General features: G+C 41.1%; 2 protein-coding genes across 2 annotated transcripts; one reads left to right on the top strand and one right to left on the bottom strand.

Annotated features, from left to right (window-relative positions):
* Positions 1–13,491: 13,491 nt before the first annotated feature.
* On the top strand, positions 13,492–16,202 carry LOC133816104 (pectate lyase-like). Its single transcript, XM_062248774.1, has 4 exons — positions 13,492–13,999; positions 14,091–14,742; positions 15,062–15,304; positions 15,409–16,202. The coding sequence occupies exons 1-4, from the start codon at positions 13,803–13,805 to the stop codon at positions 15,631–15,633; spliced, it is 1,317 nt and encodes a 438-aa protein (XP_062104758.1). The 5' UTR covers positions 13,492–13,802; the 3' UTR covers positions 15,634–16,202.
* A 588-nt stretch (positions 16,203–16,790) lies between these two features.
* On the bottom strand, positions 16,791–23,406 carry LOC133818026 (FACT complex subunit SSRP1). Its single transcript, XM_062250708.1, has 16 exons — positions 23,214–23,406; positions 22,224–22,409; positions 21,779–21,884; positions 20,565–20,701; positions 20,371–20,454; positions 20,189–20,283; positions 19,967–20,075; positions 19,711–19,797; positions 19,532–19,624; positions 19,179–19,376; positions 18,929–19,074; positions 18,706–18,853; positions 18,119–18,217; positions 17,845–18,027; positions 17,447–17,525; positions 16,791–17,210 (listed from the first exon to the last, which is right to left on the bottom strand). Exons 1-16 carry the CDS (start codon positions 23,265–23,267, stop codon positions 17,083–17,085), a joined length of 1,932 nt encoding a protein of 643 aa, XP_062106692.1. The 5' UTR covers positions 23,268–23,406; the 3' UTR covers positions 16,791–17,082.
* Positions 23,407–26,537: the final 3,131 nt, after the last annotated feature.

The raw sequence follows: 26,537 nt of genomic DNA, 5'->3' as shown, positions 1-26,537 counted from the left end.
ATCTGTGTTTACCTTTCCTTAAAGTTTATTCACAGTTCTTATATAAACATCACCTGACTTACCTTTGAGTTTTCCGATCTAATTTCGTTGACGAGATTTCACCGTCAACACAAAGCTTAGAAGCTCGAAAACTCAAAAATTAAAGCTTGAATTACCTTTGATTGGGTTGTTTCTCGCTAAATCCTTCGGTCAAGAAGCTTCTGATCTTTCCTAGGATCGCTATGCCTCGATCCTTGCTTGATTCCGACTCCTAGAACTCAAGATTTCTTCGAAATTGCTATGGATAGTCACAAAGGTTAACGAGAGAGAGAGAGAGAAAGTGTTTTAACGTAAAGTTCTTTCTGACAGACTACTTCAGGTTTAAGTAACCTCAAATAAATCCTAATGCTCGGGGTCCCAAAAATATCCCCGGGGAAAAAATAGTCAAAATTCCCAGAATTTCCTCCTGATCTCAATATCTCCCAATATGTCATCAAATAATCACTCTCATTATCCAATATCCCAATAATTGACCCCGTTATGACAAAATCGCTAATTTGCACCATAAGACCATCTCATGCAGAATAGCTCGAATATATCCCCATAATAATGAGATCTCATCCATAAATCACAATATGCACCAAAATACAAAAATATGCCCTCAACGAGCCAAATTACCAAAATGCCCTAATAATCAAATGTGGACCCACATGCATGCATTTAACATCATATTATAATATAATTCACATAAACATGCATATAATCATTTAGTGGCATAATTAAACAGTTTTGGCCCTCCCGGCCTACTAATCCAGCCATTAACCCGCATTAGGGATTTTGGGGCATTACAAATTACCTCAAAAAAAGTTCTGGACTTTGTGGAAAAAAACTCCATCTGCCGATACGGAATGCCTAGAAAAATAGTATCAGATAACGATACTCAATTCAACAGTGAATTATTTACCCATTTTTGTGAAAAGAATGGGATAGTAAAGAGCTTCTCTTCTGTTGCCCATCCCCAAGCAAATGGCTAGGTCGAAGCAGTCAACAAAACCCTCAAAAGCTTAATGAAGAAGAGGTTGGAAGAGCCTAAAGGAAAATGGCCTTAGGAGTTACCTCAAGTTTTGTGGGCGTATCGAACCATAGCTCGCACTTCAATAAGGACACACCCCTTTCTCCCTGGCATATGGATGCAAAGCCATGTTACCAATTGAGGTTAAAATACCTATAATTCGAACCCATGCTTACAATCAAGCCTCAAACCAATCCCAGCTCAAAGTAAGTCTGGACCTAATTGAGGAAAGGCGAGATGAATCTCAGCTGAAGAATGTGGCATATCAGCAACGAGCTGCTCGATACTTCAATAAAAAGGTTCGGGATAGAAAGTTCAAATTGGGAGACCTAGTACTAAGAAGTGTATTCCTAGCTACAAGGGACCCGTCTGCTGGCGTACTCAGACCTAATTGGGAAGGACCTTACCAAATCAAGTCCATTATTTGACCTAGAGTATATAAATTGACCAGATTAAATGGAGAATTGGTTCCGCGAGCTTGGAATGGAGAACATCTACAACTTTACTATAAGTAGTATAGGAATGACGTTTTATTGTAACCAAGCTTGTTGATTTTCCAAAAAAATTATTAATAAATTATTCGATTTCGATCAAAAGTTATCTACTTTATTAAATGTCGTATTTTTTTTCAAACTCTCTTAATTCAATAACCTATGGTCACACTCATAGGATATTAAGGGGGCATCAGTGGCATACAATAATACCATAAGTTTGAACAAATAAATAACACAAAGCAAAAATGTTTGGATGGTTAACCCGACATGAAAATGTTGTATACACGAAAACTAGCAAAAATTGTCTGAATCGTCAACCTGACATAGAAGTTATAAGTGTATATGCGAGCCAATACAAACTGGATATAACCAGATTATTAACGTTATAAAACCAAACGCGCGAGCTAAGACAATCTGGACATAACCAGATTATTGAAAAATAAGTGTCTGGATACGACTAGATTTGCGAGCTAATATGATCTGGACATAACTAGTGTATGGATTACGAACCAAACACGACCTAAATAGGTTTGGAACAAACCAGCTAAAACTAATCGACAGAAGTTGGGAAAAAAGATAAACCCACTTCGAGCTAAGCCGAGATCGAGGCTGGAATATTTTGCAAAAATAGTTTCGACCTCATAACCTTAAGGAGCTACTCTAGGAAGAGGAAAAGTGACTAGAAAAAGCAAAATATAACTAAACTACCTATCTTACATGCCCCATAAGTACTTTCGAGTCTGTGGTAAAAGTACGATCTGACCTTGACAAATAACAAGATCGGATATGGATATATCAAACAAACTGTGCATGAATGCATCGAAACTCGAGCTTAAATCCAATAGATGTTTGTGAATAAATAGACATAAAGGCAAATATTTAATATAAATTGCTCAAAATATTTCGATCTAAGAAATGTGAGGCAAAAATATTAAAGTAAAGCCGAGCATAAAATTAAAAATATCAAATGTAAGTTTGGATAAACAAAAAATAACTCTTAAACGAGTTGTAAATTGTTTTTGCCCCGAGGGCATATATAAAAAAAAGGGGAGTTCAACTATTACAAATTTTTTAATGGGACGCAACCCACGATCGAGCTTCTAGGAAGCAGGAGTATCCCCCTCGGCGGCATTCGACCCCTCCTTATCCTTTTCAGCCTCTTCCTCAGCTTTCTCCGCCTCCAACCGAGCTTGCCACTTAGCCAAGAACTCGTCCTCAAAGGTACCCAAGATGCTCGTGTCAAGATCGGCATTACTGGCCCAAATCCTGTACATGGCCATGTCCACTGCTCGATCCTTCCTTTGCCCTCGGGTGGCCTTTTCACCATCCATTATGTCGAAGGTGGCCTTTTTCTCCTCCTCGAGTTTAGCGTTTAACTTTTCAAGCTCCTCAACCCTTGAGTTCTTCTCCTCGAGCTCTTTTATTCTCGATTTCTTCTCTTCGAGCTCAGCCTCTAGCTTCGACCTGGTAGCTTTAAACTCGCCAGCGAGCTTGAGTTGGAGATCCTTCGACTCTTGAGCATAGGACATGCTCGAATGAACCTCATTGTTTAGCTTGTAATTTAGCTGAGGAAATGCAGCAAGGTCCTATACACAAACAACTTGAGTCAGAGCATATACCAAGTAAAACCCAAATAAATAACAACAAAGTAAGAGAAAAATTACCGAGGAGATGAGCTCGGTACCCTTGTCATAAAAGGCACGGGAGTCTCATGCGTTAATCAGGAACTACCACTGAGGAGGCCCAAGATTGTTAAAGCTTTGAACCACTCAAGACAGAACGTCCGAGCCAAAAGTAGCTCCGTGGGTCCCCGCAGCATTGTCGATAAAATACTCATCAGAATGAGTCGAAATCGATAGCAAGCGCTCTCGAGTTGGAACGGGCTTCTTTGGAGCTGGTGCGGTCGTCTGGAGGGCTTGGGTAGCAGGAGGCAGGGAAGGAGCGGCTTCCACAGGAACCTCGACCTAGGGGTATGAGGTCACAACCTGGCTCGGGCCTTGGGGGCTCGGAGGAGGGGTAGTCACCTCAGTCTTTTTGGGTACTTTAGCAGGCCGTCCTGTTTTTTGTGACACTCTCAGGCGTTTACTTTGCTTGGCTCCCAAGCGACTATTGAGCACATTTTCGAGGTCAGAATCCATATCGCCTGCATAATCAAGTCACACATTAGTATACGAGCTTAAAATACTAAAGTAAATGTGAAACAAACATTTAATGTAAACAAAGGTTCAAGTGACGAGAAAACTAACTGGAACTCTCCCCCGAGCTCGTGCTTGGCGACCAAGTAATCCCCCTATCTTCAGAGGAGGCTGGGGGAGTCCCTTCCCTATATGTAGAAGTTAACCTCAAAAGGTCCCTATAGTCATTTGTTCCGTATTGAACGGCTACCCCATCCCAAACTTCATTTAAACTGTACATAGTTTGGTATTTCCCTAGCCAACTATCGAACCTATGAACCTTATTGACTACCCAAGACCATACGTGGAAATTATCCCGGGAATAAGATCAGGGTGTCCAGTTTATATTGTAGTAGGGAAGAGGACCACAAGGCCAAGCTGAGAATGAATTTACCTCTGTCACTTGAGCTCGAACCCTCGTCATTTGCATCATTTCCTGAGCACGGACTCCTGCGGCGACGGGCTGGGGATCAGGCCCTCGAGCTCATCTCTGCCTCGGAGGAAGTTTGTCGGTGGGGAGTGGTACATGCTCCCACATGGTGTATTTGCGGTAGTGGCGTCATCCATCGATTGATCCTTCTCCAGAAGGCCACAGCCATGAAGTTTATCTTCGGGGAACGCCTACCGTATGGCAGCTTGAGCAAGGCCTCCTTGTGCTCCCTCATTGTGTCCGTGGGGGTGGGAGGTGATAATTGGTTGAAGAAATGGATACACCTTGAGCCTAAACATTAATCGAGCATGAAAAGGAAGGGGGATGTATACTTAAGGATTCGTTGGAACGAATAAAACTTCGAAGGGGCCAGGCCATCTATCCAAAGAAGACCAGCTTGAAGTTGGGGGGATGATTAGGCATGTCCTCAAAGATCTTCTTCTCCTTGGGATAGCTCGACAAGTAATAGAAGTCGTCTCTTCCCCGAGCTCGGGAGAGGTTGCTTTTCAGGCAAAAGAGATATAGGATCTCTCTTGGTGAAGGTCCATCCCACTTTAATTCATAGTATAGCGACCTCAAGGCTGACAAGACCATGTATGAATTGGTCTGGAGTTGGAAGGGCGCGAGCCCAAAAAAATCCAGAAAATCCTTAAAAAAAAGGATTTCAAGGGCAGTAGAGCCCTCGCCTTCATATGCTCGCGACTCCAGGCCGCGAGCTTAAGTTTATTGTCCGAACGCCCATCACCCGGGGCGTACCAGCTTTATTCGTTGGAGGTAGGAGCTCGACACCTCAGCGAGCCTGGAAATCCTAGGCCGTGGCGAGCCAGGATGTCGGAGATTTGTCTTAACAAAGTAACCAAGCTCCAATAATGCTCGACCTTGAAAAATTCCTCCCTGGAGGTAGGAATAGCGGCAGATCGCGAGGTGAACGGACGGTTTGATGAATCCTCCATCAGCGAGAAAGTAAGCTCACCAGGCTTATAGGCAACGATTACTTTGAGCGTGGGGTCGAGAGGGACCAGTCTAAGCTCGGGGTCCGGGTGTGGATGAATTGCGACCCGAAGTTTCCTCCTTTTCCTCTCCTCGACCTTGTCGATTTAATGTCGGAAGTGAGCTCGAATATCTTCTTGTTCACACCTCACTTTGTATTCGCAAATTAGCCACTGGTTTCGAGTGAAAGGCGATTCTGGACTTAGAGTTGTCAGAGAATAGGGAATTGCGAGCACTGACCCCCACTGTTTTTTAGAATTCTGTGACATCTAGTAAGAAAGAAAGGGGTGAGGGCCAGGCACATAGGAAATAAGAGTAAAATTCTTGGTGATTCGAGCTCGAAGGCCCTAAATCACGGAATAAGCTCAATCGAGACCGAAATCTCGAAGGAACGGGATGAACTCGAGGGAACCCCCAGAGCCATTGTAAGGTTCGAGTTCCGAGCGTGTATTTGACGCAAAAAAGATAAAGTGGATTCATTTTAAGAATCACGGATTTTCAAGGAAAAAGTTGACGGTTACTCAGAAAGGTGATAATTTTGGGAAACGTGCAATTTAAAACCCTAAATCAGCACCCCATTTCTTGATCTACGCAGTACATTACCCATAATAAAAAAATAAAAATAAAAGCTACATTTGCATCCTTTACACTAAATCTGGGTTTGAAACCCATGATATCAGAAGTCTTTTGAACCCAAAGTCTACGCAGTATCAGCTAAACAATATGGTTGAAGTTACTAATTGCTACAAATATTCTATTGCAAAACTAGTAAATATGTTCACAGTGCAACAGAAACACGAAAATGCACGGAAAATATATATATATATATGAACATATGGGGTCAAGAACAGAGACTTACACACAGCGTTTTGCGGATACTGAGAGATTGACGATTGTAGGAGCGGTTGCAAGAAAGCTTTCACGGAGTCATAAATGCCGAGGGAGTTATGCTTCTTCAGTTTGGAGAACATGCAAAGATGAAAGTGGGGTTTTCAATTCTGGTTCTTTCTTTCCTTTCCGAAACGTGAAACTTGAAAATGAAGAAGAAGAAGAAGAAAAGATGAGGCTATACATGTGTAAATCCCAACAGGAGGTCAAAGGTCGGGCTAATCTAGGCCAATGGTTGGATTCGGTATTTGATTGGACGGATGAGTGTAATCGTGATAATGGCGGCATAAAGGTAGCAGATGAATGGACGTGGGCATGGTACAAAAAGTAATCGAGTACTCTGGTTAAGCAACCAGAGGTTGATGCGTGTCGGCACTTGAGTATATTAAGTGGCTCAGTTTTCGAGAAGGGCAGTTCAAAAGTTTCCTTCTCATAGGATTCGAATTGATACTTTTGAGGGGGCAAAATGTTACACCCAGATTTCGAATATGGGAATTATGATTTTGAAATCTAGGCTCATTAGGTGTGAGCTCGAAATGAACACGGCCATCATTTTATCTACTATTCAGAGACGGTTTCGCTGTGAATGACGACCTCACGAGCTCGCGAAGTATGTAACCTCAAAAATGCTTGAGGTTATAAGTTGGACTCACAACTCACGATCTCAGGGGTTCAACACTTGTATAAGTTTCCTGATGCATCTCTTGCCCTCAGACAAGATGGTTCAAGCTCAAGAAGTGTAAGCTCGAAGATGATGGCTTCGTCAATGGTTACTTGTTGGGAGCATAGGTGAAGTAAGATGACGAGCTCATGATGGACAAATAGTCTCGAAGGCGTAATGCAACCCAGTATCTAAGCTAGTCGGTTACGTGTGAACGTGTTTATTGTTGTAAAATCCCTATGTTTAAGGGATATGATGTAATTAGTTATCTAATTCCACATTCTATGGGATATTATCATGCACGTAGCAAATAATGCATTAATTGGTACTATATTATTTGATTCGCAGAATATCTTCCTAAAATATGTGAGAACAAATTCTGAAACATTCTCTATAAATAGAAAAGGAAACTCCATTTGTAAGGGACCAAAACATTGAACTTTAGAGAAAACTCTGGGCAACTATTTTCTGAAAGTTTCCAGAAAACTCTAAGGAACTAATAATATAGACTCGTGAACTAGTTAGCTTTTAACTGCTGAACCACGTAAAAAGATCTGGCATTCATTCTCTTTATTCACATCCTTTGGTATATTATTAATTAATTTCTCTCATTTATTAAGTTGACGAAAAACGGCGTCAACAGTTACTAAACATATTTTTATTTTTTAAAAATAAGAAAAGAAAAATAAAAATAATATTTCCAATTTTGTGTTTAAAAAATTCAAAAACAAAAATTTTACCCAATACATAGGCATGGCAAAATGGGGCAGTGAGGCGGGGCCCCGACCCAACGGGGCATCTTTGCCCCGGTTAAAACGGGGCGGGGCGCCGCCCCGCTTCGATTTTTTTTTTTTTCTATACTCTAACCCAATTTTCTCATGCTATTTATATACATAGTACGTAAAATTGACATTTTATATGTGGTTTAGAATATTTTTAATTTTATATAGACTAGAAAGAATTATAAATATTGAAAAATATGTTTTATATAATTCATCCTTATTCTTATATTTATTTTGTAAATTTTAAAATAAAAAACAAAATATAATTTTTGATGATGTAGTTGATACCAAGTGTAAAATATAAAGATTACAATAAAAAAATAATATTTAGGCTTAGGGAAAATTCTAAAATTATAATTTAATGTTTATAAGAAAAAAAAAAGTTAAATGGGGCAAATGGGGCGGGGCAGACCCGCCCCGCTCTAAGAAACTAATCGGGGCGGGGCGGGGCGGGGCAAAATGTTTGCGGGGAGGGGTGTAACATGCCAGCCTTTAGGGCATGTTACAAGCTAGGATGGCGCTCGGTCAAATGCGCACGCGAGGGTGCAGGCTGGTGAGCATGCTGATACCTAGTTTGTACGGTAGTGGCATTTTCATAAATATCTTCAATATTGCCCGGAAATGGACGTGACTTGGTAGGTTCCATATTGAAGGGTCAATGAACGCAATGGTATGATCGGATTTGGGAGATTCAGAGAATTGGTGAGCTGGAAGCCAAATATGTCTCCCAAGCAAAAATCATATATGTTCCTGGTAGAAGGCTAAAAGCTCAGAAGGCTCTTTGTAGGGGGAGCACCTGGTGTCAACTCTCCACCACCCCCTGGCGCAGGTGCGTCAAGTGAGCTACTACTAGTTGGGAGGACTAGTAGGGCGGGCATATGAGGACCACCAGGGGACTCATATGTCTCCATGAGTAGGAGCACTCATGGACATTATCGGGCCGCCCCGGTAGTGCGTCGAAGTGTGCTGCCAGAGGTTTAAGGGTACGGTTCCCTTGGCTTGCTGGGATGCCGCTTACATGGAACGTGGCCCAAACCTTCAAGAGATGTCGTGGCACGCCATGGCCATGAATCTCTACACGAGATGGCACGGGAAGTCATTCGTGGGACTTGTTAGCATGCAACCATTGGAGGGTGCACTATGCTTGAGCAGGACAGAGGTCCAGTGTGTGCTACTAGTCTGGCAGCCAGTCTCAAGGGCCTGCCAACATGCATGATGGTATGGTGCCTTGAGGATTGGACCATGGACGTATGGGAGTCCTTGGTCTGTGATGTGAGCTAATTGGATAGTATCGAATGGGGCATGATGAGAGGTGTTGGCACGTTAGCTTGGTGTTGGCTCTTGGCCACACATGCTACCTTGACTTGCGAATGTCTGGGTGGGCATCGGTGTTGGGATTTGCCTCGCCATAGTGAGAACCTATGGACAGTGTGAGTGTCTTGGCTAGATAGCCTTGATGCATGATTGCACTCATAGATGCTTGAGAGCATGACTCAGCGAGAGTTGTTCGAGAGACGGAAGTGTGCAGAGGCACACGGTCGCGCGAAAAATGTGCCCATTGTTATTCGAATGGTTGGAAGGCTGACCTTGGTTCAGAGGAGTCAAGGTGCCGCACGGGCATTTCCGCTGTCGAAATATCAGCCCGTGACAGTTGGTATCAGAGCCAGGTTCATCTCAAGTTGGGGTGAACCTGGTTGGCCCATCCTAGAAAGGATGTAGGCGTGTTGAAGGACCATAAGGGTTTGGATGCTTGGACAGATGTCGTTGAGCCTTTTAGTCACCTAGAAAGGATCAGTAGGCTGAGATGGGATGAGACTTGGTTGCTCTTCTTCGTGGGAATACTGGACATCCTAGATAGGGGACAAGTTATGGTTGCTTCAAATCAGAAAGTTCAGTGATGCTAGAAAGACAACAACCACGTGTAATTATGGAGAGGTGCTACAAAAGTGTTAGAACTCATTGACATGAGATAAGGTTTGATCGAGAGGTCAAGGTTTTATGCTTGGTTCACTAGTTCAGGTTTGCCTGAGTGACAGTGTAAGTCGCGTGGAGCGCTGTTGTTGAAAAGGGAACTTGTACGCAAGAGTGGGTGAGCATAATGGTGGCCGTCAGATGCTTGTCAGTCACGACAGAAGTCGAGAGTGGATAGCTTTGGGGAACTAGATAAAGATGAACATGGAATGCTTCAGTTGCTACTTGTGTGCCAAATGGCATCACAGGGAGACCAAGGTGGTCGTGGCCGCAATCGTCAGAGGGCAGTCGTACTTGGAGGTGTCTACATGTTATCTTGTTTCGCCTAAGAAGGGAGGCGCCGAGACAATTGAGTGGGACGTGTTGGCTCACAGAGATGTTATATTGTGTGAGCAACACTAAGGCATTGTAAGATATGCTATGTTGTGGAATATATGCATCATAGGCCTTACTATGTTGTGGAATATATGCATCATAGGCCAGCAGGGCTGAGTAGACCGCGCGCAGTGGTCAGAATAGTACTAGAGTTTCGAGAGCGCTGGAGGGCCGCGTCAAGGAAACTTAGTGCTACAAGAAGGCTTAAGGAGGCAGAGATGGTGCTTGAGCTTCAATGTGGGCCGGAGGGCCTTGCTATTGGGACTTAGTGACCATAGAAGCCGAGAGAAGCTGCACGGAGGGGCGAGATGCTAGTATAGAGCAGTTGGATAGCTATGTGGACGGTGCATGCATAGGGGAATCGACAGTGGTGCTACACGAAGTAGTTTACTCGTGAGTCACATCCTACGGGGGGCACTTCTAGATTTGTTGTGTGCATGAAAACTTGGGGCGGTCAGACGCTCTTGCGTGTGGGCAAGTTGTCGAGGATGCCAACAGTTGAAGTGGGGGAGAGACCTTCACGGTTCAAACATCCAAATAGCAGACCAATGTTCCATTACAAAAGCATCGAGATGAGTTATCATGGAGATCATTAGTTGTTCAGAATGTAAAGTCAAGAAGACTCAGAGACAAAGACAGAGCCAGTTACCTAGGGTGAAAGTCGTCAGGACTCAGGTACTAAGGTAACATCAGTGCAACGTTTGCCTAAGGTGAAAGTCAACAGGACTCAGGTACTAAGGCAACGTAGAGATGTCGAGGGGCGAAGAGTCAGAATGGCTGAGACATTAGTTCAACATCACCTTCAAAAGTGATAAATGGAACGAGGGACCGCACGAGAAAAGCGGTTAGCTTGCGAGCTATACCTTGAGAGATACACCTCGAGAAGAGAAGTGATTCCTAAGTTGAAGTGGGGGAGCCCACTAATTCATATGTTCAAAGGGTCAGGGTACTTGTTCAGTTTTGGTGTGTGAATCTAGAGAGAAACACAGCAACATACGGGTTGTACAGTGTGAAGACATGCATGACTGATGAGAGTAGGTCAGGTGACCAATTGAAACTGCAAATAAACAGTATGCATGGGCGTAGGCTGAGACCAAAATTGGGCAGGTTTTGCAGCATGTGTATGGGACATGCTTAGTGTTTTATGGGGACACGTGTTTATGGGAACATAAGCCGAATGATTCAGAGAACATATGCCGAAGGGAGATAGCGGATTGGGACAACTTCAGACCTCAAGGGTGAGGTAAAGTGCAGTCAAGTTGATCAAGATTCAATAGGCCTTCTAGAGTTAGGCAAGGTTGATTTGGGGGCAGAACTTGAGGCACGATGCTGAGAGTCAACATGAGCACGAGCCAGAAGGCAGTGCAGTGGTTTCGAATGATGTCAGATCATTGACCACATTGTAGAAGCTCAGAGGAGCAGTAATGCTTATGGTCGGGAGTGGCCATTTCACATCAAGCCTTGGGTATGCAGTAAGGCCGGAGGGCCAAAAGTCTGAGTGACTACTTCGCGAAGTCTGTGTGCAAGGATGCAATACATACTGCATAAAGGCTACAGTTGGCATGAGTGCCACGTTGAAGAGAGACATGCCTTCAATGGAAGGATGTTTCATAGGTGCCGTTGGGAACGGTTGGTTTGCAAACCTCACCCTGAGGGGGGTGCACCTTAATTTCCTCCTTGTCAATAAGAGAGTAGGCATTGGAAGATTGGCGGGAAAGCAACAATCAAAAGATGCGTTGGCTTTGGGGCCAGTGTTGCAAGGGCTGCTTGGTTGACAGGAGGGACATCGTGATGGACTCGGAGGAGTTCATGTATGCAAGGAGTATTCGAGTGCAGCGGCACTACTTCATGGGAGAATTCTGGATAGTGACGGTGGCATGGGGTCCTTGATCGAGTCTAAGGGTGGACATGGGAGATCATCACCAAGTTAGTGGTTCTACAGTGGTAAAGGGACTAGTGCAGACTCAAGATTCGGAAGAAGCGTGGAGTGAGCTTAGGAGTCGAGGCAGGAAGATTGGCCAGCGGTCTGTCGATGAGGGCATCGACAATTGAAGTGTGGGAGAGTGTAACATGCCAGCCTTTAGGGCATGTTACAAGCTAGGATGGCGCTCAGTCAGATGCGCATGCGAGGGTGCAGGCTGGTGAGCATGCTGATACCTAGTTTGTACGGTAGTGGCATTTTCGTAAATATCTTCAATATTGCCCGGAAATGGACGGGACTTGGTAGGTTCCATATTGAAGGGTCAATGAACGCAATGGTATGATCGGATTTGGGAGATTCGGAGAATTGGTGAGCTGGAAGCCAAATATGTCTCCCAAGCAAAAATCATATATGTTCCTGGTAGAAGGCTAAAAGCTCAGAAGGCTCTTTGTAGGGGGAGCACCTGGTGTCAACTCTCCACCACCCCCTGGCGCAGGTGCGTCAAGTGAGCTACTACTAGTTGGGAGGACTAGTAGGGCGGGCATATGAGGACCACGAGGGGACTCATATGTCTCCATGAGTAGGAGTACTCATGGACATTATCGGGCCGCCCCGGTAGTGCGTCGAAGTGTGCTGCCAGAGGTTTAAGGGTACGGTTCCCTTGGCTTGCTGGGATGCCGCTTACATGGAATGTGGCCCAAACCTTCAAGAGATGTCGTGGCACGCCATGGCCATGAATCTCTACACGAGATGGCACGGGAAGTCATTCGTGGGACTTGTTAGCATGCAACCATTGGAGGGTGCACTATGCTTGAGCAGGACAGAGGTCCAGTGTGTGCTACTAGTCTGGCAGCCAGTCTCAAGGGCCTGCCAACATGCATGATGGTATGGTGCCTTGAGGATTGGACCATGGACTTATGGGAGTCCTTGGTCTGTGATGTGAGCTAATTGGATAGTATCGAATGGGGCATGATGAGAGGTGTTGGCACGTCAGCTTGGTGTTGGCTCTTGGCCACACATGCTACCTTGACTTGCGAATGTCTGGGTGGGCATCGGTGTTGGGATTTGCCTCGCCATAGTGAGAACCTATGGACAGTGTGAGTGTCTTGGCTAGATAGCCTTGATGCATGATTGCACTCATAGATGCTTGAGAGCATGACTCAGCGAGAGTTGTTCGAGAGACGGAAGTGTGCAGAGGCACACGGTCGCGCGAAAAATGTGCCCATTGTTATTCGAATGGTTGGAAGGCTGACCTTGGCTCAGAGGAGTCAAGGTGCCGCACGGGCATTTCCGCTGTCGAAATGTCAGCCCGTGACACGGGGCGGGGCAGGAGCGGGGCGGGGCGGGGCAGACCCGCCCCATTTACATGCCTACCAATACAACCTATATATGCTCCTAATTTAAAAAAAAAAAAACAAAGTGACTAAAACTTTCCTTTTTTGGACTAGATATTAAAGATTTTCCCATTTGTATACAAACTCGAAAAAGGATTAAAGGAATGAGTAATTGAACTGTTTATTGCCTTAGATGAAAGGAAATTTAAGAAAATAAAATAGATTATTTACTTTTAACGTGGCTGCTTTGAAAATAATTGCTAAAAGTAGAGGAAGAAGATTTGACTTGTGTTTTATTTATTTATTATTATTTTTTCAGAGACATTAAAATGTAAATGATGTGTATACAATATTTGCTAGCAGACAGAGAAGTAGACCGATATTATAGACCGACGATTTCATGTCATTCCTCTAGTTGAACCTTTTCCACACATTTCTAACAAAATGTTTCAAAACTGCCAATCCATTTTAAGAGAATGGCTCTCCTCTTTTTACGAAAGTTATAAATGTAATTTTAGTATCACTAAAACTTATCTGGTGTAACTATTTAACCACCGCCCTCCAACATTCTCTTGCCTAGCCTTAAGACCGTGACAATATTACCATGTTGTGAGTAAAATCAATACTTTTACATTGGTCTAATCGGTCCGGTCTGGCAAGGCCAACTTGATAACAGGACCTTGGCCACAATAATCAAAGAAAAACAAAGTACCACACAACAGCCAAAAAAAATGGTATCAGCAATAACAAAACTTGGCTTGATTTTTTTCATTTCTTTTTTGGTCCTAATTCCAACCCTGCTAGCCCATATAGGCGAATTCGACGAGTCATGGCAGAAACGAGCTGAAGCTTCCAAGAAAGCTGCCCTTAGTGCCTATGAGCCCAACCCAGAAGAAGTTACAGAAAAGTTGAACTATGAAGTTAACAAGTTCGTATACACCAAACCATTATTACATATCTTATCTGTTATGTTTTGTTATGATATGTTATGTTAACGTCCTTTAACGTATGCATGGCAGGGTGACAGAGGGGTCCAACAGTACAAGGAGGGAACTCAAGAGGTACTTTGGTCCTTGCTTGGCCACAAACCCCATTGACAGGTGCTGGCGTTGCAAGAAGAATTGGGCCAACAACCGTAAGCGCTTGGCTCAATGTGTTCTTGGCTTTGGTAGGAAGACCACAGGAGGTATGCGCGGGAAGTACTACATCGTCAACGATCCGTCCGACAATGACGTTCAGAACCCGAAACCGGGGACTCTGCGCCACGCCGTGATCCAGAAGAAGCCGTTGTGGATCTTTTTCTCACGCAGCATGATCATCAGGCTGTCTCAGGAGCTGCTAATCACGAGCCACAAGACCATCGACGGGCGCGGAGCCAATGTCCACATTGCCTTTGGCGCTGGGATTACAATTCAGTTCGCTCAAAATGTGATCATCCATGGGCTGCGCATACACGACATTGTGTCCAGTAATGGTGGCATGATTAGAGACTCTGTGGATCACATTGGGTTCCGTACGGTTGCTGATGGAGATGGGATTTCCATCTTTGGATCGACCAACATTTGGCTTGATCACATTTCCATGTACCGTTGTCAGGATGGCCTCATTGATGTCATCCAAGGTTCTACTGCCATCACCATTTCGAATTCCCACTTTACTCATCACAATGATGTAATTCACTTTCACACCTTGAGTATTATTTATTATTTCATATCATGCAATAAATTAGAGTGTTGTTATAAGGTTGCTTAAGCTGCTCAACACTTGGTGATATGTTACGGGTGGTTGATGGTGCCGGACACTAATTATTTAATTATAATTAGTGTGGTCCGATTTTAAATTCAACCACACATATAAGTGTTGGACAACTTAGCTTATAACATTCATAGCTAAATTATTAGAAGCATTTTTTTCTCCGACAATGATGCGTACATGTATAGTTTTGCTTGCAAAGAAGACTTAAGAAAAGTATCATGCATTGGATGCGCAGGTGATGCTTTTTGGTGCTAGTGACAGCTTTGAAGGGGACAAGATTATGCAAGTGACAGTGGCGTTCAACCATTTCGGAAGAGGACTTGTTCAGAGGATGCCAAGGTGCAGATGGGGTTTCTTCCATGTGGTCAACAACGACTACACTCACTGGCTCATGTACGCCATTGGTGGAAGCTCACATCCCACCATTATTAGCGAAGGAAACCGCTTCATAGCCCCTCCCAACACTGCTGCTAAACAAGTAAGTAGAACCAAAAAAATTCTGGCATAATGAAAAATTATGCCAAGTCGTCTGTGCTTAAGATTTTAATTGTTCTGTGTAATATATATAATGTATACATACAGGTGACCAAGAGGGACTATGCTGGTGAGTCGGAATGGAAGACATGGACATGGAGATCAGAGGGAGATCTAATGATGAACGGAGCTTTCTTTATTCAATCAGGAAATCCCAGCAAGAGAAGGCCATTCGGCAGACGTGACATGATCAAGGCCAAGCCTGGTACTTTTGTCACTAGGCTTACACGCTTTGCAGGTGCCCTTAACTGCAAGATCGGCAAGAAATGCTAGAAGATATCTATTATTAACTTTTAATTCCTCTAAAAATATCAGCACAAATATGTTGAAAAGATCAGCCGAGTGGAAAAGGTGGCATTAAAAATGCCTTTGCTTTGGACTGTAGGAGGAGTATGTGAAGGCTTAAAAGGAATTTTTACTTATTTATTTTTTTGTTTTGTTTTAAAGTCCATGTTCGTTTGTTTGTTTCTATTTTCGTTTGTTTGTTTTTTTTAATCAGTTGAAGACAGAGGGACAAGATTTGGGTTACACAAAATCTTCAAGACGTAATCGATAAAACTCTTTGAAGTTAATTTTTTTATACGCAAAGACATGAATGGGCATAAAATGAGTACTGATGTACATTGGAATATGGATGTACGAACAAGCCTGTAGTTATATTCTGGTAGACTTAGAAATGTTTCATCAAGAACTTGACATAAATGTAATCCATTTTGGCGAAGCAGTTTTTACAGCTTCATAATACATCTATTTATATTATTAATGATTCAATTATTACAAAGCTAGTCGTGTAATCTACTAGTGCTGAAGAGAATAATCAAACTAAATTAACCGCTATTATAAAAGAGAGGAAACGAGGAATACCAAAAAGATTTTGCATCCAGCTTAGAACATATGCTCCTAGTCCTACACATAATTATTCCAGTACAGATGGCAATGTCTCTGATTCGTTAGCAATCTTGAAACACACTATTCCTAACATCACTATTCACTACATAAGTAACTGCAATTTCAGCTTTGCTTAATTACATAAACATATTGATTTGCCCATTCAATTATAATTACTACCATAATATTTATCGATTTGTATGCTTAGATTGAAAAAGTAAGCATAATTTCAAGATCATCACCAAAAACAATGGAAAACTACACTTTTCAGTAAAAAGTGCCACAAGTATTTCCTTTTAATTGAATTTTACTTTACTTTATTAAGAGAAAACATAATTGTTAAATTTAAAGAATAACATTGGCAACAGAGATTATTTATCTTTCAATCTCTTTTACGCACAAGGTCTATTGTAATCTCTGATTATAGTTTCCCCTTTGAAAATAGAGATGAGCAATGAATGAACCTTGAATGCTCTCATTCATAACAAAAAGCCGAATGAATCAACGAGGACTCGATCTAATTCTAAACTACAAATTGCAAATTTGATAGTACGCTGCAAATATATTTATCATCTAATTTCTTTAGGTCCCAAATGCTAATAACAAACTAAACAAAACACCAAGTGCCTGCGACGCTTTTAAGTAACTTCCAACGATATGTTTCTTAGAAAAGATGACCATAAGCAAGGGAGGAAAGGGAATTAACTTAGTAATCTTTTTAAGATATTAACCGAAAAATAGTGTATAAATACATTTAATCAATTGTTTAAACCCAAAATGGGGGACCGACCCATTTGGAATATAAGACTTGATCAAAAGGTAGGGTAATGGATTCTATTCGGTGTCTGATTCATTCCCCGAGTCTACCTTCATTGGTTGTGGGTTCTTGTATCCACTAATTTCGTCCTTGTAGCGTTTTTTATCTTGGCGAGCCTTGGCTTCAAAGGGTTCCTTCTCCTCCACTGCGCATAGAAAAGAAAAATGGTATTTGTGATGATGTGACCACAATGTAAGATGTATAACTGACCAAAAAGCGACTGGGAGCATCAAATCAACTCCCACAGCGTTGGTTTAGGGGGCCACACAACAATGGTGGCCCACAACCAAAAGATGTCATTCACTGGTCACTGGACCGTCGCACAGGGGGAGTGGATTATGTGGGAAGATGAAATCAACTATCTGAAAGCGTGTATCATACCTGACATCTTTTTCCATTTATCTCCTAAAACTCTTCCCACTTCGGTAAAGGAAATTCCGGGGTTGGTTTTCTTCACATTCTGCAGCCAACAAAGATAATGGTTAGTGATCAATTTGTTCCCATGACCAGGGACAAAGTCTATCAATGTGAAAATTATCGTCTTAGCCTAAGCAGCTTTTCACGTGTTAATTAAAGATATAGATAAAATGCCTTGCGGGATTGACAGCAACAGTCTGTCATTTGATAAATATATACAATAGCATGTGGTGAAGTGAAGCACTCCAGCTTGCTAGGTTCAGGCCACAATGAGGGACAATATGTTTGACGCAGAAGGAATATGCATCCAATACTCAAATCAATATAGAAGATAGGGGCAGATATTTAGAATGCAAACCCACCTCCCTTTCCATCTGTGAGAAGAACATGAAGCCAGACATTGCTCTTTTTGGTGCATTTGGATCCTTTTTCTTCTTCTGTTTTTTCTTCTTCGGCCCATCTTCATCCCCGTCTTTAGATTTCTTCTTGGAAGAAGATGCCTTGGAAGATGAAGGTTCTTTTTTTGTATCCTTTTTTACGGGCTTCTGAAAAAGGCCATTTAGTTTATTTGAGAATAACAAAGATTTTAAAGGGAACCTTTAAACATAATGCAAATAATAAGGAAAGATGCCATACCTCTTTCTCTCCTCCACTATCACTAGCATCAGAATCATCTTCCCCAGAATCATCAGTCGGAGAACCTGAATCATCTTTTTCGGCAACGAAATCTTCATCCTGAAAATGTTCACCGTGTAAGAACACTAAGTGGATTAGCACATCAAGAGATACCCAACAGTGGTGGACAGACAAGCATACAATCACAGCTAGTGTATACTCAATCAGAGAGCATAAGAAAAAGATAAGAGAGACGTTAAAACAAGCACAACCATCCCACCCATAATTTGGGAATATGTACATGATGGTTACTTCGAAGTCTTGAAACTATGCATTAGTTTTCTTGATATTACTACCATCTTATATAGTTCCTTTCTTGTATTTTTTTCCCCAATCCAAATCAGGAAAAAAACATATACATAAATATATATATATACCATTTAGGTGTAGAAAAAAGTTGGACCTGCATAAGTATATGCCATTCTGAAACAATCACTAAACTGTAAAGTACTAGGAAAAGCCCTCAATGATATACCCCAGCTAACTAAACTACATTCTTCAGCAATGATATAACAACGCATCAACACTTTAAATGAATAAAAGCCCACCTCTTCATCACTCTCATCATCGCCAGCTTCATTCTTAACACGAACAAGATGTGGATCAACAGCATCATCATCCTCATCATGAAGAACAGATGCCACGCCATCTGTGGTTCGAATATCTCCCAAATTCATGATCTTCAAACCTTTTCCACTGCATCATAGCCATAAGATAAAGTTAAAACTGAAAACCTCGATATAATCATCAAAGTGATGTCTTCATACTGACCTCATGAAGTCAAAAAGATTATGGTACTCATTCCTCTGAATGTTTCGAAAAAGATGTTCTTGCTCCGTTTTAAGTCTAATAAGAAGATCGAAGTAATGCATATTTGAGCCACCAGCAGCATGCCTTTCAAATTCCACATAGTCAATCTAGAAGACACCCAAACCAGTTAGACTCCAAGTGATTTCCAATGGATACAGAATAGATCAGCAATAGCAATATATCATACACAAAGACAGCCTTAAAACCATACCTCCTCGTGAAGAATAAGGGTAGGAGGCTTAGGTAGAAAAAAGAAGCTCTTCTCAAGGGGATAGAGAACTCCATCTTCAGCTTTTAGTGATGATTTAACAGCATATCCATCTTGACAACTACGGAACTTTCCTGGTTTTGTAACTTTAGCGCCAGATAAACCACGCAATACTGTGGTGAATACCTCATGAATGAGTCCCTATTAATTTAATTAAATGAATGTCAAAAGCTAGTTACATTTAAAACTGTATTTTCCTTGAAAAAAAACGGTATTTCAATCTATCCACCCAACCAAACATATACAACACATGGCATGTATCTTTGGTTTAAAACCAAAATCAAGCCAATACCTACCTTATAAGATGGTTCCAACTTGTCCTTATATTTGGTATTCAAGAGATCCTCACTCATTGATAGGTCGCTCTGAACTATAGTTTCAGTTTCAAACTATAGATGACAGAAAAGTAACAAATTAATAAAAATACACAATAATACCACAATCATGACGATTAAAATAATGGAATGAACACTACCTGCAAAACAATATGTGGATACAAAGTTTGCCCTTTACGGATTGGAGGATCAAGAGTAACAACAACGAAAGTAAATGGCTGGTTAGACTGCACAAAGAAAAAGTCCCTGTAGTTAAAATTAAGATCGCAATGACTGGTTATTGAGCAGAGGCTACCAGAGAAGGACAACAAGAATGTAAGGAAGAATTTGATAACGTGCATAAAACACTTAATCAGCTCCACACAGAACCCCTGCTACTGAAACCAAGAATAATACCTTGGGAAGTAAAAACAGGCGAACAACACTGCTATACTGAATTTTGAAGTCATTTGCTTGTCCCTGCAACCGCAAGAATGACAGATGAAGTTCCACACTGTAGCGCCCCCTACATAAAGCAAGAACTTGATCAAATTTAATTTCATACCAAAAGCAGGTGCTTTTGTGCGAACTGATATATGCACCAAGAAACATCTCTACTTCAAGTTTTAGTAGGCATACCTAGGTGTGAGGATAGCAATACCCTCAAATGTAACAACAGCTTCTTCACCACCAGCACCAACATCCGCCATTGACATAATTTTGTCACGAAATACCTGCCATCCAGTTGATTGAAAGAGGTTGAATATCAAATAAATGTCAACAATTCTACCACAAAAATAGTGAGCTAGTCACAATCTAACCTGGGCAGGAGGTCGGTTTTCATCACCAACAAATTGAGTGTTGGAGTTAGGTATGTGAAAACTTATCTCCATCAACGAATCTTTCTGTAATCATTGAAGATAGACAATCGCAAGCAAAATAATTGTGTCAACATTTTAATTGAAGATTAAACTTGCACAAGCATTGAATTTAAAGTAACATCTAAGCAACAAACCTCATTTGCTCCTGTTGTATCATCCACGTGAAACTCCAAGATAACATCATTTTTCCCCTGAAGTTGTGTTTGTGAGACATCTGCCAAAGATACCTCAAATGCTTGCTTGGCACCAACCAAAAATGTCAGCATATTCCCTGCAAAAATAAGTAGAAGACTTGAAAAAAAAAAAAGGAATGGAAGAAACGAAATTCCTAATAAATTATAGAAGAACCCCTCCTAACTTTAAAGTTTAACTCCTATCACCAGAGGTTGATATCACACTCTAGTTATTATGAACAATGTTTAAAAGGCTTTTTTGAGGCTTGCCTCAAAGTGAGGCTTTCAGCCTTAAGGCTTACACCTCTCTGTATGAGGCACCCAAAAAAGGGGCGCCTCAAGGCTAATGCCTCACTTATTATTCTTATTTTGGGCTTGTTTGAAGTGTTGTGCCCAAAAAAAACTAGTCCAATAACAATTACATTATTAAGGTTGGTGCAACAAAAGTGACTTTTCTATGTATAGGGCCAAACAATTGTGCCTATAATAGTAATTTATTTATAAAATCCTGGCATTAGTTAGAGAATACCACATGAAATCACTTGAGGCTGCTAGTTCAAACATTTAACTATATATATAATTTTATATAAATATATATAATTTTGCCTTAATTTGTAGTGTTAACTGTTATAATTTATTAGTTTTGATTATTAGTGTTTAGAAGTTTACAATATAAAAAAATAGATTTTTAATATAAGAATTGAGGCTTAAGCCTTGCCTTAGCAAGACAAAATGCCTCGAGGCTTACACTAGCATTTTTAAGCATTGATTATGAAATCACTGAAAAAGAAAACAACGCCATCATTATCATCACTACCACTCCTATCACAACACTTAGCAGTTAGTTACTCAAGAAAAACCACGTAATTTGCTGAAACTTGGGGAAATTCTTTATCTAAAACATCACTAGACGACCTTAAACTTGCATTGGACACTGAAACTTGCATTAAACATCACTTGACAAATAATAAATGCTCATTCACAAATGTACCTTTATTTGTTGGACGCTGAACCAACTTATATATTCATGTTAACAATCATCTGAATAACAAAAGTGTTTCCTTAAAATAATTTTTCATTGCCAATAACAGATTTTACACCAAATAAAAGGAAAGAAAAAATCAGACATTTATTATTTGGGACAACAAAACTAAATATAAGAGAAAGTTACTGACCACTTAAATCAACTTCACCCCAGTTACGGCCACTTACAGAAAGCTGCTTCTCCTCTGGAGTAAATCCACAAGTACTTTGAAAATAAGTGGATAAACTAGAGACATCCTACAATAGAAGAAAACAAACAAGGTTAGACTAGCACACTTTTAAATCAACACCACCAACTCAGAGAGACTTTACCATAATTTATAATTTAAAGCCGTCAATGATAATCATGATATGCACAGAACAAGAAATAACATGTTAAGTTTACACAACTCATATTTCTCAATGTACTCACACTAAGGGCCAAAACTTAACAGTGTGTTTGAGGCTATAAATTGAAGAGTAAAAATTATATCATTCAACCCCAAATGAAAAAAGAAAAACAATTCACATAGTTAAAAAAAACTCACCAAATAGATATGCAATTAGGTGATAATTAGAGATACCATGAACACTGACCTGGTCACGAAATCCAGAGAACTTGTAGTACAACCCATCTTTGATCCGAACACCAAGTTGATTTGTTCTTGGGACCTTCATCCATGTTACCCCTACAATGTCAGCTTTATCAACTTCAACTGCTTTACCACCACCTTGTTTCTTCCACAAAATGCCCCCAGAATATATTTTAAGCTGGCCCGGATTCTGTAAGAAAAAATTCAGTTATGAAAGTATTTAGGAACTGTTTTTATCATTTCCTTGCCCTATGACATGAACAGAACCAAAGCTCTATCACCCCAAAACACACACATTGCACCAGAGAACTTCACCAATAGGCTTGGGTTGGGATTCTAAAAAAAAATAAGGATCCATACACCTCATCTGTACTCCTAGCAATCAAATAGACCCCACGTATATTTCGAAACTACTAAAATTTTCTGAATCATATTTAGTTCAATTCATACAATTACAACTACTCCCTCAACAACGACACTTTCAATATGCTAGCCAATGATTAACGCAGACTAAATGTAACTGAACTTGAGTTGTAGGCAGAAAAATGAAAAAAAGAAAACAAAAGACTTCCTCACTTCAGACAAACGCAAGGGAAAAAATCATCAATTGAAAAGCCCAAAATTGCGCTCAACGAATTAGGGTTTCACGACAAACTAAAGAGAAACCACACATATTAACCTACAAAACCCTGTCCCCACTCCAAAAAATTTCGTTGCTATCCAATTCTATGATAGCTTCAGAGGAACCCCCATTACGATTCTATACTAATTAGGGTTTCGAAATTGGCAGAACTCCCCTGATGTCATTCATTTCTACACCAAAATATCAAAACCAGCATGTTTTCCAGGAAAAAAAATCTATTGAATCAAAATCTCAAAACTAGGGTTTCAAACCATCACTGAGAAACGAAATGAAATCTTTGAACGAAATCCCAGAAATTCTAAATTCCGATATATATAAATATATATATAAAGAAGAAGAAGAAGAACTCACAGTGCCTCCTCGGCCTCCGAAGGAGATATTGTTGAAGAGATGACCGTCAGTCATGGCTTCCAAATCCAGAAACCAAACACAGCGAGCGAGTACAGAAGAGAGTCTCTCTCAGACAGAACTCCAAAAGCTGGAGGTGTACATTATATATGGTCCGACTACAGAGGCGGTGGTGCGCATTACGCCCAAAGCCAATGCGCGCGAATTGGGTAGCTATATGATGCAACCGTCCACATTATAAGAAAATTAAAATCGGCGTTAAATGATGACTTTGATTAAGATGCCTCGGAGGCCGAGAATGGATTATTGCAATTTGCAACAAATTGAAAATGATAGATTGGATAAAATTATGTTGTATCTAATTGTTAAACCATGATTAAATTTGTATTAATTGAGCTTTGTTAGTGTTAGTTATATTTTCGTTATTGACTGTACATGTGTAATGTAGTCACTCCTCTAGTGTGCTAACTTTGCTATGTATGCTTTGTTCCGGCTCAAATTAAGGGAATACAACATTTTTTTCCATTTCCTTCATTTTCTCTTTCATGATATTAGAGCATTGAAAACTCTTATGGAGTCTGCAACAAGTATCAACAGTACCATAGAGCCTATGTCGGGACCACTTGCTCCCCAAAATTCGACAGCTCCTACTTCACTCGTGCCCTTGGCAGCAAACACACCCATTATCAGCCATTTCACATCTATCACAACTTTATCTTCTTCTTCTACCCTACCCACTCTACCTTCAGTCAATCAACCCATTGTTGTGAAACTTGATGAACATAACTTTGTGGTATGGCAAACTCAAATGTTAAACATTATTATTGCAAATGGGTTAGAGGGGTTCATCGATGGTTCTAAATCTTGCCCAATTCTTGACAATGCTAACCCCTCCACTCACACTTCTTTCATTGTTAAAATTGTTTGGTCATGAGTTGGATATATGCCTCTATCAATGAATCCCTCCTTGGCTAGAACATTGGGTACCAGTCGGCGTTTGAGATCTGGGAAGCTCTTTCTCAAATCTATGTTGCAACTTCTCTCTCTCGGTTAGCAGAAATTCGAACCCAGCTTCAAAATCTCAGTAAGGATGGCCTCTCAATGTTTGATTATATACAAAAATTGTGTGGCCTCTGCAACATTTTAGCTTCTGCCGGTGATCCCATCTCTCTTAAGGATTAGCTCATCTATTTTCAGAACGGTTTAGGTCGTGATTACAACGCTCATGTTACTCCTCTTCAAGCTCGCTTAGAGTCTCCTACCATGGAGGAAGTGTATAGCCTGTTACTCAGTTATGAAGCTCGCCTCCATCGCCAAAATACTTTTGACACCATCAACTCCCTCCCTTCAAGCCAATGTCGCCAACCTCCATCTGCAGAAACCAAAACCCCGACCTCCCACATCTGCTCCACCATCTGGTAGTTCTTACCTAAAATCATCCTATCGCTCTCCCTCTTTCCCTACTCAGCCTCGTCCCTCCCACCCCTGGTCTCCCAAACCTCCTCACTCTTCTTCTCGTCCACCTCAGACTACTCGACCCCTCTATCAAATTTGTCTAAAGGTGGGGCATATAACAAATCTATGTTATCACCACCAGAACCTCCAATATCACCCTCCACCCCCTGTTCAAAGGCCATTCAATGCTTTCCTCTCCCAACACCAAGATGGTACCCCTCCTGCTACCAATACCAACCCCACAATTTTTTTCTATTCTTATCCGGCATGGTACATGGACTCTGGTGCATCACACCATTTCACACCAGATTTAAACATACTTGAGGGTGTTCAACAGATTCCTGGCACTAACCAAATCACTATTGGCAATGGTAAGGGTGTTCTTCTATCCCACGTTGGTTATGCTTTCCTGCCTGCTTATCACTCTGTTTTGAAGTTGTCTTATAGTTTATCACTCACCATCTCTTCCCAAAAATCTTCTCAGTGTCTCCAAACTATGTTCTGATAACAATGCTTTTGTTGAATTTTACCCCCATTTTTTTTTTTTGTGAAGCACCAGGTCTCCAAACAAATTCTCCTCGTGGGTCTTCTTGACAATGATCTCTACAAAGTCTCCACTCCACTTTCCACTCCTTCCGCTGCTGCTTTTCAGCTCTTCTTCGCGTCTACCACTAATCCAAATCTTTGGCACTCCTGCTTGGGTCACCCGACTAGAGATGTCACTGGCTCTATTTTATCTGCTTGTAGTATTTCATCTTCTATGAATTCTCCACTGGTCGTTTGTAATGCTTGTCAACAAGCAAAATCACATAGACTTTTGCTTCCTTTGTCTATATCTTGGACTACCAAACCTTTTGAATTAATACATACTGATCTCTGGGGACTCTCTCTTGTTTCCTCAATTACTAGTGTTAAATATTTTATCCTGTTTATGATGTTTTTTCTAGATTTACTTGGCTATACCTGCTTAATTCCAAAGATGAGGCATACAATACCTTTGTTGCTTTTCATTCCATGATTGCTACTTAGTTTGAGACTAAAATCAAGCGAGTTCGCTCTAATTGGGGCGGTGAATTTCACTCCCTCACTCCCTTCTTTTCCATGTTTGGGATTCTCCATGAACTCTCTTGTCCACACACTCCCCAACAAAATGGGAGAGTCAAGCGCAAAAATTGCCATGTAGTCGAAATAGGACTGTCATTACTCATTCATGCCTCCGTGCCATTCTCATATTGGCCATATGTCTTTTCCATTGCAGCTTACCTTATTAACAGGTTGCCTACTCGAGTTCTTAAAATGTCTAGTCCATTTTTTATTCTATATGCTAAATCGCCCACATACACTCGTCTTTGTGTGTTTGGCTGTGAGTGCTTCCCATTTTTAAGACATGTATCTCCACTCCCAATGATCGTGTACCAAACCACGATCCTCAGTCTTGCTGATCATGTAACAACCCATGGGTACTATAAATAAAGGACCCAGGGCTTCATAAAAGGTGGACAAATCTTTTTGGAAACATGATTAGATCGATCATTTGATTAACCTCTGGGCAAATCTGTGACAAGTGAACTCTTCAGTTCATCTTTGTAATTGTCAATTGAGTGATTTCATACTAAAGGCTAAGTGGATTAGGTTATTACTGTTCATCAGAACAGGGCTGAACCACTATAAATTTATGTGTGCTTTGTTTAGATATTTGTACTTTGTAGAATATTTACATTTATATCATTCAAATGTTGTCATATATCGTACATATGATCATTGGCCAATTTCACAGGTCAACATTTTGGTGCTTTCATTGAGAGTACAAAATCAAAAAACACACTTTCATCAGTTTTACGATGCCTCCAAAACCCAGTCGAATGAAGAAGA

The sequence above is a fragment of the Humulus lupulus genome, chromosome 2 (genome assembly GCF_963169125.1).
Source record: "Humulus lupulus chromosome 2, drHumLupu1.1, whole genome shotgun sequence".
Lineage (NCBI taxonomy): Eukaryota > Viridiplantae > Streptophyta > Magnoliopsida > Rosales > Cannabaceae > Humulus > Humulus lupulus.
This window is presented reverse-complemented; position numbering and strand designations above follow the sequence as displayed.